Genomic DNA, 12,531 nt, shown 5'->3' on the forward strand with positions numbered 1-12,531 from the left:
ATGTTCATGAATCTACAAGCAACTCTTTCATTATGATGAGCTTAGTGATGATAATGGGAAACTTGTAAATTGGGTCTCTCCGTTTAAGTTTTCCATTGGCGCTGTAAGAAGATTCATATCATCAACATAACAGCGACTATTTGATTTGCAGAATGTTACTACTACACTACTTCTACTGCTACTGAACGATATTATTATATATTATAACCCTAAGGGCTACCAGTAATCCAGCATGAATGTAGTCTGAACCGAACGTTTAATTTCAACCTTTATGCTTGTATTTGCGAGAAAGCTGCTGAACCATTCGAACAATATCTTATGATGGAAGCTTCGAAACAAGAACTTGGTGCCAATCGCGATCGTAGGCTGCAGCTACGTATATCAAAGCCAAAGCTCATTTTTTATTATGAGGTTGGGTCTACGCTGAAAAAGAGGTCTTTGATATTGATGACCTCTCAGAAGCATACAACTTCAGCACAATTACAAGAATTCCATCGTTATCACTGTCGAGGAAAAAAGAGCTTTACATGCTGAACTATGCTGGAAACGAACATCCGGCATATAGTTCTCGGCAATTTGAGTTGGACGCAGACAGTGGTTCTGATTTTTTCTTCTTGGATCACTGAATAATTTTCCATGTGCTATATGATACGTGCAGGACATGTTTGCCGAATGCACCTGGATTGGTGGGCCAAAGTAGCAACTGAATGGTTACCGCAGCTTAGCCGGGGCAGAGGTAGATGAAAAAAATAGATACAATGACTGGCGGGAGCGGGCATCAAATCGTGATGAGTGGGGGAAAGAAGAAGAGGCGTTTTCTCAGCAGTGGGACACATATTAGGCCACTTAAAACACGATACGATCAAAATGAAGTTTGGTACTTGAAACCACAGAGCATGGAATGAAAAGCTTCATTTCCTGCAGAACAAAATTAGGATTAAGCGAAGTGAAGCAAACCTGGGTTACCTGGGTAGTATACTTCTAAGAGTAAGACGCAAAAAACAATCGCATCCTATTTCAATCTGCCGATTTACAGTCTTACACACGGCTATAAGCAATTTCCCGACGCGGTGGGCACGTGGGCATTTTAGAACGGACAATATTTCAAGGAGCCATGCAACCTTGAATGGATTACAATATGGTAGTCATCCAGATGAAACGATAACAGAAGATCCAACAGGGAAAGTTCTTGGCTCTCCACGTGTGGTTTTCTCGTAGACGCTGAAAACCATTGTGTCAAGTCGTATGCTAGGTCAACGTTGTCACTACCACAGGTCTCCCCGCATATCCGGTTTTCGCATGCCATTATAACTTCACATTAAGGTTCCTAATCTTTCTTAGTGCTGAATATATAATATTTTAATAAAAGTAAAGTATATATATTGGAAATTGTAACAAATAAAAGCATAAAAAGTCCAAAAATTTAATCAAATACTAAGTTTGAGCAGTTTATTAACCACCAAGGTCACGCCGATTTCACGCCGATTAATAATCGGCGGCGGCGGCGTGGCCAAAATCGCCGGCGGCGGCGGCGCGCCGGCGCGGCGCACACGTCTATACCATAGGGAGTGATAATAAAATGCAATAATTTTGTAAAAAAGTAAAAATAACGTATCATAACAAACAAAAACCAAAATTTTCTTAAGTATGCACTAAATTATAGGAACATTAAGAGCCTTGCGTGTACCCATTAACAATCAATGAAACGTTTTTAACTCTAAGCCAGGGTTTAAAATATGGCGCAAACGAATATTCGGCCGAATGTTCGGTTCGGTAACAGCTGAACCGAATGTTTGGCCGAACATTCGTATTCGGTTAAGTCCGTATTCAGTCCATCTCTAGTTACTATTAAGGCGATTTTTACTTGTATCTTTATGTGAATAAACTGACAAAGCGCAATCGACTAAGTGGGACGTTTTGCCGTGCACACTCACATATTTATTTCACATATCCATACTTAAACTTACTTATATAATAAATGTGACAGTGTGTGTCTGTTTGTCCGTCATTCACGACAAAATGGAGCGTCGAATTGACGTGATTTGTTAAGTGGAGGTAGTTGAAGGGATAGAGAGTGACATAGGCTACCTAACGCGAGCGAAGCCGCCGGCAAAAACTAGTTTTTAAATAATTACAAGCTTTTATTCAACTTGCCTTGTTAGTATCTTAGTTTGGGTCAAAACGTAGAAGCTAATTTTGATCCAGTTTCCGATTGAGCTGAAATTTTGCACACATATGTAAATCACGTGACAATGCAATATTATGGTATCATGGAGCTAATCTGATGATGGAGCAGAAAGGTGGTCATAGGAACTCTGTTATGAAACGTCGTATCCCCATCGAGTAAGGGGTTTTTAGAAAAGTCTCGGAGAGCAGTAGATGACTCTTGAAAGAAAGGTACAGTCGGCTATAAAAGCTTGTGCGAAGAATGAAATTTTCGCAAAAAAAACTTATTTAAATTTTTAACTTCTGATTAGCAGAAACGTCTGCAAAAAAAAAAAATTAGCATGGTTAGCGCATCGTAACTGGTGAATTTCCAATATGACTTGGAACTCCGGTTGCCGTTTAAGAAGTTTAACACTCTTACGGTAGATGTCGCTACGGGTCCCATTGACCTTAGTAGTGGAAAATTTCGCTGGCTTGGTTGAAGTCTTGGTGGCTCAGTTGGCAGAGCGCTGGAGTATCTATCCAGAGGTCGTGAGTTCAAGAGCTCTACGCCAACAAACTGTCTCACAGTTTGGCGAAAATTTAATTTAAGGTACTATGTAACTTTGTTTTTTTTTCTTTAAATAAATTAAAAAAAAAGTCTCACCTAAGGCAGACATTGTCCACTTTTAAATTTATTCTAAGCCTAGTAAGACTTATTTAATATTTTTATTACAGACACCTCGTTCATGTATGTGACGTCAGTGCTTTGTATGGTGAAGATATACCAGTCCCGTCACCCGGATATCAACGCGAGAGCGCACGCCACTTTTGGTGTTCTAGCACTCATCATATTCGTTGGTAAGTCAATTATTGTATATAATAGAATAGAATTTATTTCAGTATAAAAACACAGTTATACAATGTATACACAAAGAGAAGAAAAAAAAGAAGACTTATAACCAGAGGGCGGAATTGCTCATGGCAAAAATCAAACGTCAATAGAGTTGGAACGTTAAATTTTATCGACATTTTCAGCTGTCGATAAAAACAGTCACCTTTTAAATTTCTGCCTTTATTTGACCTCTGATTAGCTAATCGACCATTTGATTTTGACCTCTTTGACTAGATTAAAAGTAAATTGTATAACATTTGATTACCATTTTTGTCACTAGTCCTCTTGCAAAAACGTTTGTAAAAAATGGTTAATCTAAAACGAAAAACAGTCAACAAATGGATAAAGAAGTATCCTCGTCTTACTTACGACGAAAACAACTCAATATACTGATAATTTCAGTTCAATCGATAGTCGATAAAATTTAACGTTCCAACTCGATTGACGTTTGATTTTTGCCATTAGCAATTCCGCCCTCTGCTTATAACTAACATGTACACTGTAAAACACACACACTGAAAAAGGTGGACGCTCAGCATAATGCCCGGTCCTACTGGAGTAGTACCCGACGCTGGTCTTCCGTGAACACCTGTGTGTTGTATGGTGTATTGGCCACTCCCGCACCCCGCTGAAAGTGCTACCCGCTCTTTTCTCTCAGTTACCGCCTGCCAACGCGACCAGTCGATCTGTCACTCACTCATACAAGCATGGTACGCGTTCGCCTACACGAGCTTAGACTGTGTGCGTAGGAACGCATTTGTTTCATATATTTGATCGCCATTGTCCGAGGTGTGTCGCCATCAGTGTCCGAGGTGTGTCGCCAGTGTCCGATGTATGTCGCCAGTGTCTGATATACAGTTGTAGTGTACAATAATTTGTAATCGTATTATGACAGACTTTGTAAATGTTGAGCTATTTCAGTCAGTCTGAGAACAAAAAATACAGAGTTTTCGCGAAAATGCGATGATAAAAGATTATGTAATAGTAGATTATGTACTACTTATATTAAAAATTGTTGTAGTATATATTTTTCTCGCGTGAAAAAAACATTGTACTACCTAGCTACCTATGAACCTAGGGAAGAGCGGTGCCTCCCAACGCAAGCACTTTCTGCTTACCGGCGGCTCCATCCCCTGCATAAAATGTACTTGTGTTTTTTTTAATAAAGATTTTATGTATTTTTGTATTTTTTTTGTATTACAGGCCTGGTGGGCGTACTAAACGCGAACGTATACTTCTGGGTGGCGTTCACGATCCTACACCTCACCACCTGTCTCATCATGACTTTCCAGATATACTATCTCGGCAGGTTCCGACTAGGTAAGTCCCCTTCGTTCATTACCATTGAGTCGTCGGCAACCCGAACCCTCCTTGGAATTTGTGCACTCCTTTTTACTCTTATGTATTATACTGTATTTAACACAGCAAAAGGGAATGTACAAGTTTCTAATGGGGTGGCAACGCGCATGTGACACTTTTGGAGTTGCAGGCGTCCATAGGTTACGGTGACCGCTTTCCATCAGGCGGGCTGTACGCTTGTTTGCCACCGACGTAGTATTAAAAAAAAAACATAGAGTATATTGCTCGCGAATATCTGGATGCTGATCGTAATAATGTGTTAATGTGTTATGCATTTTGCAATAAGATGTCAACTCAAAAATATGACTATTAAAGTTGACAATTTATTGCAAAACTCATGTGTATTGCAAAACACATTATTGCGTATCAGCATCCCTAGCAATGGTAGATGTGACGCGGATATTATTCGGAGCATCCAGATAGCAAAGGGTACCATGGCTCGGCTTGATAAGATATGGAAGGACCGTGCTATACTGCAACAGACCAAGGTTAGACTGGTGCGTTGAAACATGGATCATCCGAGCAAATTTGAATAAACGTATCGATGCGCTTGAGATGTGGTGCTGGCGCCGGCTTTTACGGATTCCATGGACGGCAATGCGTACTAACCAGTCCATTCTTGAGGAGCTACGCAGCGCCGACTGTCAACAATACGCCAGGACCATACTCTTAGTTATTACGGTCACATTTCACGTCGCCCGCCAGATAGCCTGGAGAGAATAATTATGACGGGCAAACTTGAAGGCACGAGACCTTTATATTTAGAATCCAATTTTAATTTGATCGAGCAGCGAAGGACAGTGCAATTGGTATATATATATTCTTGTATTTATTATATGAATAATCGGGTATCATGTAATTCAGCGCAATGAAATTCGCGTTTGAGGTTTTAATTTTTTTTTTAGTACTCAACTCGTAAACGTTCGCAACGCCTTTACAGCTCTGACCCTCTAGCACAACTTGCTTTGTCGCGCGCGAGTCCATACTATCCATACTTGAAGTCGCGCTTGATGTTTTGACTCGCTCGCGACAAGGCAAGTTGTGCTAAAGGGTCTGGTGTGGCACTCAGGCCTTACACTAAAGCCCCCCATTCACGGTACGATATATCTGTCGCACCAGATCAATCGAAACGACCGATCGACAGTGTATGTCAACATCGTAAACGATTTACTTGATCGCATACGATATCGCACGTCGCAACAGAATCCCGTGCGATCGAAAGTGTGGCCCCTTGCGACCACCGATTCTATTTTTATCTCATACTTACCTACTGATACTGTTTACGATATCGTAAACGATCGATCGGGTGTGTGGCGGCGCTTTCGATGCGACCGACACGACATCTGTCCGATCGATCAAAGCGATGAATCGTACCGTAAATGTGGCACTTAAGGAGTTCAACGGGTTGATTTCGGTTTTCGTTACAGATAGCGGAGTTATATACCGAGCCACACGAGAGCTGGTTTCAAGGCCACTAGCCGCCATCACGCCAACTTACGTTGGTCGCTGCGTTCTGCTTGTCATAGCCAATTTGGCCAACTGGGCTATTGCTGCTTATGGGTTTGTATTTTCTGTTATATTTGAGTTATATACATCACGCCAACGTGTCTTCTTTACAATGAAGAAATGACATTGCATCGCAACTGATTTTCATAATTTCTCCACGTGCAAAGCTATAAGTTACAAGCGGAAGTCCATTTTGACCTTATTATATTAGACAGCCACCTCCATTTGTAACTTGTAGCTTCGAGAAATAGGCCATACACACTCCATGGTAGCTTCCATTTCGTAGCCAGCAAGTGTTGGAATAATTTTCCACCGCTAGTACACTATTTTAAAGCAGTGCCTACTTTTTAACTACCGACGCAAAAACGTATCTGTCTGTTTGTGTGTCTGTCCGTCTGTGGCATCGTAGCTCCCGAACGGATGAAGCGATTTACATTTCGTTTTTTGAAATTTGAATTAGTCGAGAGTGTTTTTAGCCATGTTTGATGGAAATCGGTTCACTATGTCGGGTGTTTTTCGAAATTTAAATTTTGTGGTTATAACAACTGAATTCCGGGTCAGCATTTAAGCTGAGGATGGACCATTTCGTGATGAACTTACCAATTATTTGTACATTTCTAGTTTTAGTGATACCTTTTGGTATAATGTGTAGTATTATGTGTATTACGAATAAATATTTTTATTGTTTGATTGATCGATTAGAGCATTTCTTTTTCTTTTTGCCATTTTTTTTTATTTTGATTTTTTTGGGAATTTTAGATCAATTGGACGTAGTTACGCAATAACGTTCCAATCCACATGAAATTGTCATTAAGTTTTAGACCTTGTATGAAAAACAAAAGTCTTTCATTTCAATGACAATTTCAGATGGATTGGAACGTTATTGCGTAACTACGTCCAATTGTACTCAGAATCACGAGTACTTTCAATCTTACTGGGAGACAAAAAGTGTCCCAGAATTTCCATTCATTTTTGTTACTTTCCTCTTTTGTTACCTCACACAACGTGTACGGAAAATGATAACAAAATAAGAAAAAATCGTATGGGACAATTTTTTGAACTAGTGATTCTGAGTAGAAATACCATTTTTTTTAAATATCACATTTCATAAAAGTGGCAAAAAAAAAAGAAATGCTCATTAAATTATTAAATTATTTTTGTCAACAGCGTAGCACAACACAGTCGAGACTTCGCATCTCACCTCCTACTAGTGCTGATGAGTAACCTCTTCCTCTATACACTCTTCTACATCGTCATTAAGCTGCTACACAGAGAGTCCATACGGTGGTACAGGTACGTCACTTCAATAGCACAGTATAATAAAGAGTGCTATGGTACAGTATGGGCACTCCCTGCTTCCCGCTGAAAGAGCCGCCCACCCGTTCTCGTCTCACAGTTACCGCCTGTCAACTCGACCAGTTGACCTGTCATATCTCATACAAGCATGGTACGCGTTCGCCTACACGAGCTTAGACTGATTTGATCGCCAGTGTCCGAAGTGTGTCGCCATCAGTGTCCGAGGTGTGTCGCCAGTGTCCGACGTATGTCCGAGGTGTGTCCATATTCGAGATTTCGCGTCTCACCTCCTACTGACCCTTTAGCACAACTTGCCTTGTCGCGCGCGAGTCCATACATCAAGCGCGACTTCAAGTATGGACTCGCGCGCGACAAGGCAAGTTGTGCTAGAGGGGGTGCTGATGAGTAACCTCTTCCTCTATACACTCTTCTACATCGTCATTAAGCTGTTACACAGAGAATCTATACGGTGGTACAGGTACATCACATCTATAGTATAATAAAGAGTACTATCGTACAGTATGGCCGCTGAAAGTGCCGCCTACCCGCTCTCGTCTCACAGTTACCGCCTGCCAACGCGACCAGTCGACCTGTCATATCTCATACAAGCATGGTACGCGTTCGCCTACACGAGCTTAGACTGTGTGCGTAGGGACGCGCCTCTTTCATATATTTGATCGCCAGTGTCCGAGGTGTGTCGCCATCAGTGTCCGAGGTGTGTCGCCAGTGTCTAATGTATGTCGCCAATGTCCGAGGTGTGTCCATAGTCGAGACGTCTCACAATCGTGTGAGTTTATATTGACGACCGGTCGGGTGTGGTCGGTAGTGACCAGCCCTGCTAAGCCGATGTATAAAGGTTCGTATCCCGGTAAAGCCTTATCTATGAAATTCGAATCACGAATTTTTCTCATGATGTCTTAATCAATCTCTGTTGAAATATGTATTTAATTCGTAAAGGTTTAGCGGCAAAGGCATTTACTATCTTTTTTCTGTCACAGTTGGGTGTTCATCGTGCTAACGTACACCACATGGTTCAGCTCAAGCTATTTCTATTTGGATCAGATTACCAACTGGGCGGTAAGTAACATACATAATACAACTATTGTTATTATTATTTTATATCTATACTAATGTAGCGTTGGAAGGCCGCTTCGTTTTAAAGACTGCTCAAAGAGGGACATGATTGCCTTTTATATTGACTACCGACTCTGGGAGAAGGTTGCAGACCAAGGAACGGATTGGTTCAAATTAGGGATGTTACGAATATTTGCATTCGCATTCGCATATGCGAATTTCGCATTTGCATTGACATTCGCATTCGCTTCAAACGATGCGAATGTTTTGCGAATGCGAATGTGTGCAAGTCGCAGCTTGTTCCTCGCCCGCGCCGGCCGCTCCAATTGCTACTTGTCGACTGTCGACTCGCGCATGCGCAGATAGGTCAAATTCGTACGGCGTGAAGTTCGTACTCGGCATTTTGACCAATAGTAAGCATTTTTACCTAGCGGGTTGTTGGTGATTGCTTGGTTTTTTTTTGAAATTCAGCGATATTCGCATTCGCACATTCGCATTCTGAATATTCGCATTCGCATTCGCGAATGTGACACATGCGACATTCGTGACATCCCTAGTTCAAATGCATTGTAGAGGGTCGTAAAATTTGCTATGAGTCATGGTTTGCTGCACTCGCTGATAAGAAACAGAAGACGCCAAGGTGTTTCAGCGTCAATTTCCGCAAACTTCTCTTGTCAGTCCTGCGGTAGACTATGTCGATCTCGCATCAGTCTAATATATCATTTAATATTTAATATTTCTTTTTTTTGATGAATACTTTTGCTGATTAAATTGTATCTCGTTTTTTAATGCATGTTAATTATAAGATGTAATGTTTTGAAAAGAAGTGGCCCGCCGAGTTTCTTGCCGGTCCCATAGTGATCCCATAGATACCCCCCTCCAACTGAGGGGGGACTGAAATCTTCTCGAGGCTGAGGCGTAGGGTTAGAGCCGGTGTAGCTTTATTTGACGTTCATAAGCGCATTGTAATATGCCTACTTGGAAAAATAAATATTTCATTTCATTTCATCAGAAAAGGTGCTTCTCGAATATTACACTATAAATCGTCTGCAATAGACGTTAAGGCCAATGATGATGATGAACTTTTGCCCGCGGCTTCGCTCGCGTTACATTCGATAATTGCAGAATACTCCATACACACTTCCAACCCCCATTTTAGGAACATGGGGAGTTAGAAAGAGACAAAAAGTAGCCTATGTCACTCTCCATCCCTTCAACTATCTCCATTTAAAAAATCACGTCAATGTGTCGCTCCGTTTTGCAGTGAAAGACGGACAAAGAAACAGACACACACATTTTCCCATTTATGATATTAGTATGGATTTTTTAAGTGGAGATAGTTGAAGAGATGGAGAGTGACATAGGCTACTTTTTAATGTTATAAGTTTGACGTGTCTGTCTGTCTGTGTGTCTGTCTGTCTGTCTGTCTGTCTGTCTGTCTGTGGCATCGTAGCTCCTGAAGGGATGAACCGATTTAGATTTAGTTTTTTTTTTGTCTGAAAGCTGAGTTAATCATGTTCTTAGCTATGTTTTATGAAAATCGGTCTACTATGTCGCGGTCGGGGGTTTTTTCAAAATTTTAATTTTGTGGTTAGGTTAGGTTAGGTGATTGTCTGTTTAAATAAATAAATAAATATTGGGGACACCTTACACAGATCAACTTAGCCCCAAACTAAGCAAAGCTAGTACTATGGGTGCTAAGCGACGATATACAATACTTACATAGATAAATACATACTTATATACATGCATGACATCCATGACTCAGGAACAAATATCTGTGCTCATCACACAAATAAATGCCCCTACCGGGATTCGAACCCAGGACCGCGGCTTAGCAGGCAGGGTCACTACCGACTGAGCCAGACCGGTCGTCGTGTATAACGCGAGCGAAGCCTAGTTTATTTATACATACATACATACAATCGCGCCTGTATCCCGTAAAGGGGTAGGCAGAGCACATGAAACTACTAAAGCTTCAGTGCCACTCTTGGCAAAATAAGGGGGGTATGGGGGGGGGGGGGTAGTTTATTTATATATGATAAAATCTTTCAATAACCATTTTTTTCTACAGCTAACTCCAGCCCAGTCTCGTCAAAGCAACCGCCCCTGCTCTCTCCTACAACTATATGATGCTCACGACATCTGGCATTTCATGTCTTCAATAGCTATGTTCTTTTCATTCAACATGTATTTGACTATAGATGATAACTTATTCGATACGCCGCGGAGTGAAATTATGGTGTTCTAGAACGAATGAAAGAATGAATCAATGAACAATTGAACGATACGCCAAGAAGCGAGATCATGGTGATCTAAAGAATTATTAAATGAATGATTGAATGAATGAGTGAATGAATTAATAACTCCCTTTAACTATACGATGCGCACGACATCTGGCATTTCGAGGGGTTAGAGGTAAAACCCGTGAAAAAGTGCGTTACTGTATTCACAAACCTTTGTACTAAATTTATTTTTAACAAGCAGAAACGTCTGCTAACGATTCTAAACATTTTTATATTAAAGGAAAAAATGGAAAAATTTACGCTTCCGGCGGGACTTGAACCCGCATCATTTGCAATCCGTGCAAGGCTCTTAACCAATTGAGCTACGGAAGCCACGCCGGACATCGCAAATCTTTCCATGCCTTTCCTTATGTACACACGTCTTCACGTGCAAATGATGCGGGTTCAAGTCCCGCCGGAAGCGTAAATTTTTCCATTTTTTCCTTTAATATAAAAACCTTTGTACTATTTCCATTGTTAAGCACCGTTAATTTAATATCATTGTTACCTTGCGCTGTATACTGTAGATTTAAGTTAAATCTAGTAATCGGTGGACAATGTTGTTGGTCTCACACCTTACTACTGTTAACACTGTAATTCTCTATTATAACCTTGTGTGTTACTGTTTATTGTCCCAAATAAATTGAAAAAAAAAAAAATGATAAATCGAGATATTTTTCATAGAAATAAGAACGTTGCGGAAATAGGCTACTTTCCTCCGTAGTCAAATCAGCTTCTTTTTATGAACTGTCAAAACGATTTTGGACGACTTGCTAAAAGTGTAAACTAATGTTATAATTTCATTTTCTACAAATTTTTACAAATATTTAGATTTATAAATTTAACAGAATTTTCTTTATATAACAAATAATAAATACCGATAAATGTATATTTGACTACCAAATGTAATAACAATTTAAAGTTTTCTTAGTTAATACTAGAAATTAATTATTGACGTGTAAAATACTATTTTTTACCAATAAACGCTATCTATCTATCTAATATGGAATTAATACGAAATCGAATTGAGTGACGTCACGGTCAACTGATTTACTTTATATATTTCTGTCTGATTTATAAAATATAAATTGGAGTTAAAAATAAATTCTGTCCCTGTTTTTAACCCCCGACGCAAAAACGAAGGGGTGTTATAAGTTTGACGTGTCTGTCTGTCTGTCTGTCTGTTTGTCTGTCTGTGTGTGTGTCTGTCTGTGGCATCGTAGCTCCCGAACGGATGAACCGATTTTGATTTAGTTTTTTTTGTCTGAAAGCTGAGTTAGTCGGGAGTGTTCTTAGCCATGTTTCATGAAAATCGGTCCACTATGTCGCGGTCGGGGGTTTTTTCAAAATTTTAATTTTGTGGTTAGGTTATTCTTCTAGTTATCTGATGCTTTATTTCGTGCATGGTATAAAATATTTTATTTTAAGCACAGTCAAGTTGCCTGTTGCACATAGATCGAATTGCAAAAACAAAGTTACTCAACATATTGGGTTTGACCCACAGAACTTAATTTAGATAGAAGAAACAAATTCATATATAGGGGCCGAGCGTGTCAAATTTTGTACTGAAGTTGATTCTTGCCTGTAATTTTAAATATGTCTCAGGCTCTTGATTGTTCATAATTTTTGTGTTGTTGCAATTGAATATCACGTAACGAGGCATTTTTTATGTTTTGGTTGACTTCAACTTTCAAAAATTGACGCCCGAAAGCTGCAAGCTGCGAGTAAAGACGGACAACTCAGTGGATTTCACTGAGTTCATTTGACACGCAGTAGATACGTTTGCTTGATCTATGGTATATATGACATCTGTGGTTTGACCTCTAACCCCTCGACTTCATGTCTTCAATAGCAAGCTCTAGCTCTTTTGCTTAATATGTATCTGACTATAGATGACAAACTGTACGATACGCCGAGGAGCGTGATTATGGTGTTCTAAAAAATAATGAATGAATCAATGAATTAGTGAAT

The 12,531-nt window shown here is 40.0% G+C and overlaps 1 protein-coding gene across 2 annotated transcripts in view; it reads left to right on the forward strand.

Annotated features, from left to right (window-relative positions):
- Window positions 1-10,839, forward strand: part of LOC125240310 (SID1 transmembrane family member 1-like) — a 35,566-nt gene extending 24,727 nt beyond the window's left edge. For both annotated transcript variants that reach the window (XM_048148190.1, XM_048148191.1), the window contains 6 exons: window positions 2,884-3,006; window positions 4,244-4,360; window positions 5,827-5,959; window positions 7,073-7,198; window positions 8,200-8,278; window positions 10,350-10,839. In XM_048148190.1, the coding sequence (XP_048004147.1) occupies window positions 2,884-3,006; window positions 4,244-4,360; window positions 5,827-5,959; window positions 7,073-7,198; window positions 8,200-8,278; window positions 10,350-10,526 (755 nt within the window). In that variant the 3' untranslated portion in view covers window positions 10,527-10,839. The remainder of the gene's footprint in view (window positions 1-2,883; window positions 3,007-4,243; window positions 4,361-5,826; window positions 5,960-7,072; window positions 7,199-8,199; window positions 8,279-10,349) is intronic.
- Window positions 10,840-12,531: the final 1,692 nt, after the last annotated feature.

Source organism: Leguminivora glycinivorella, chromosome 27 (genome assembly GCF_023078275.1).
Source record: "Leguminivora glycinivorella isolate SPB_JAAS2020 chromosome 27, LegGlyc_1.1, whole genome shotgun sequence".
In the NCBI taxonomy this organism is placed as follows: domain Eukaryota; kingdom Metazoa; phylum Arthropoda; class Insecta; order Lepidoptera; family Tortricidae; genus Leguminivora; species Leguminivora glycinivorella.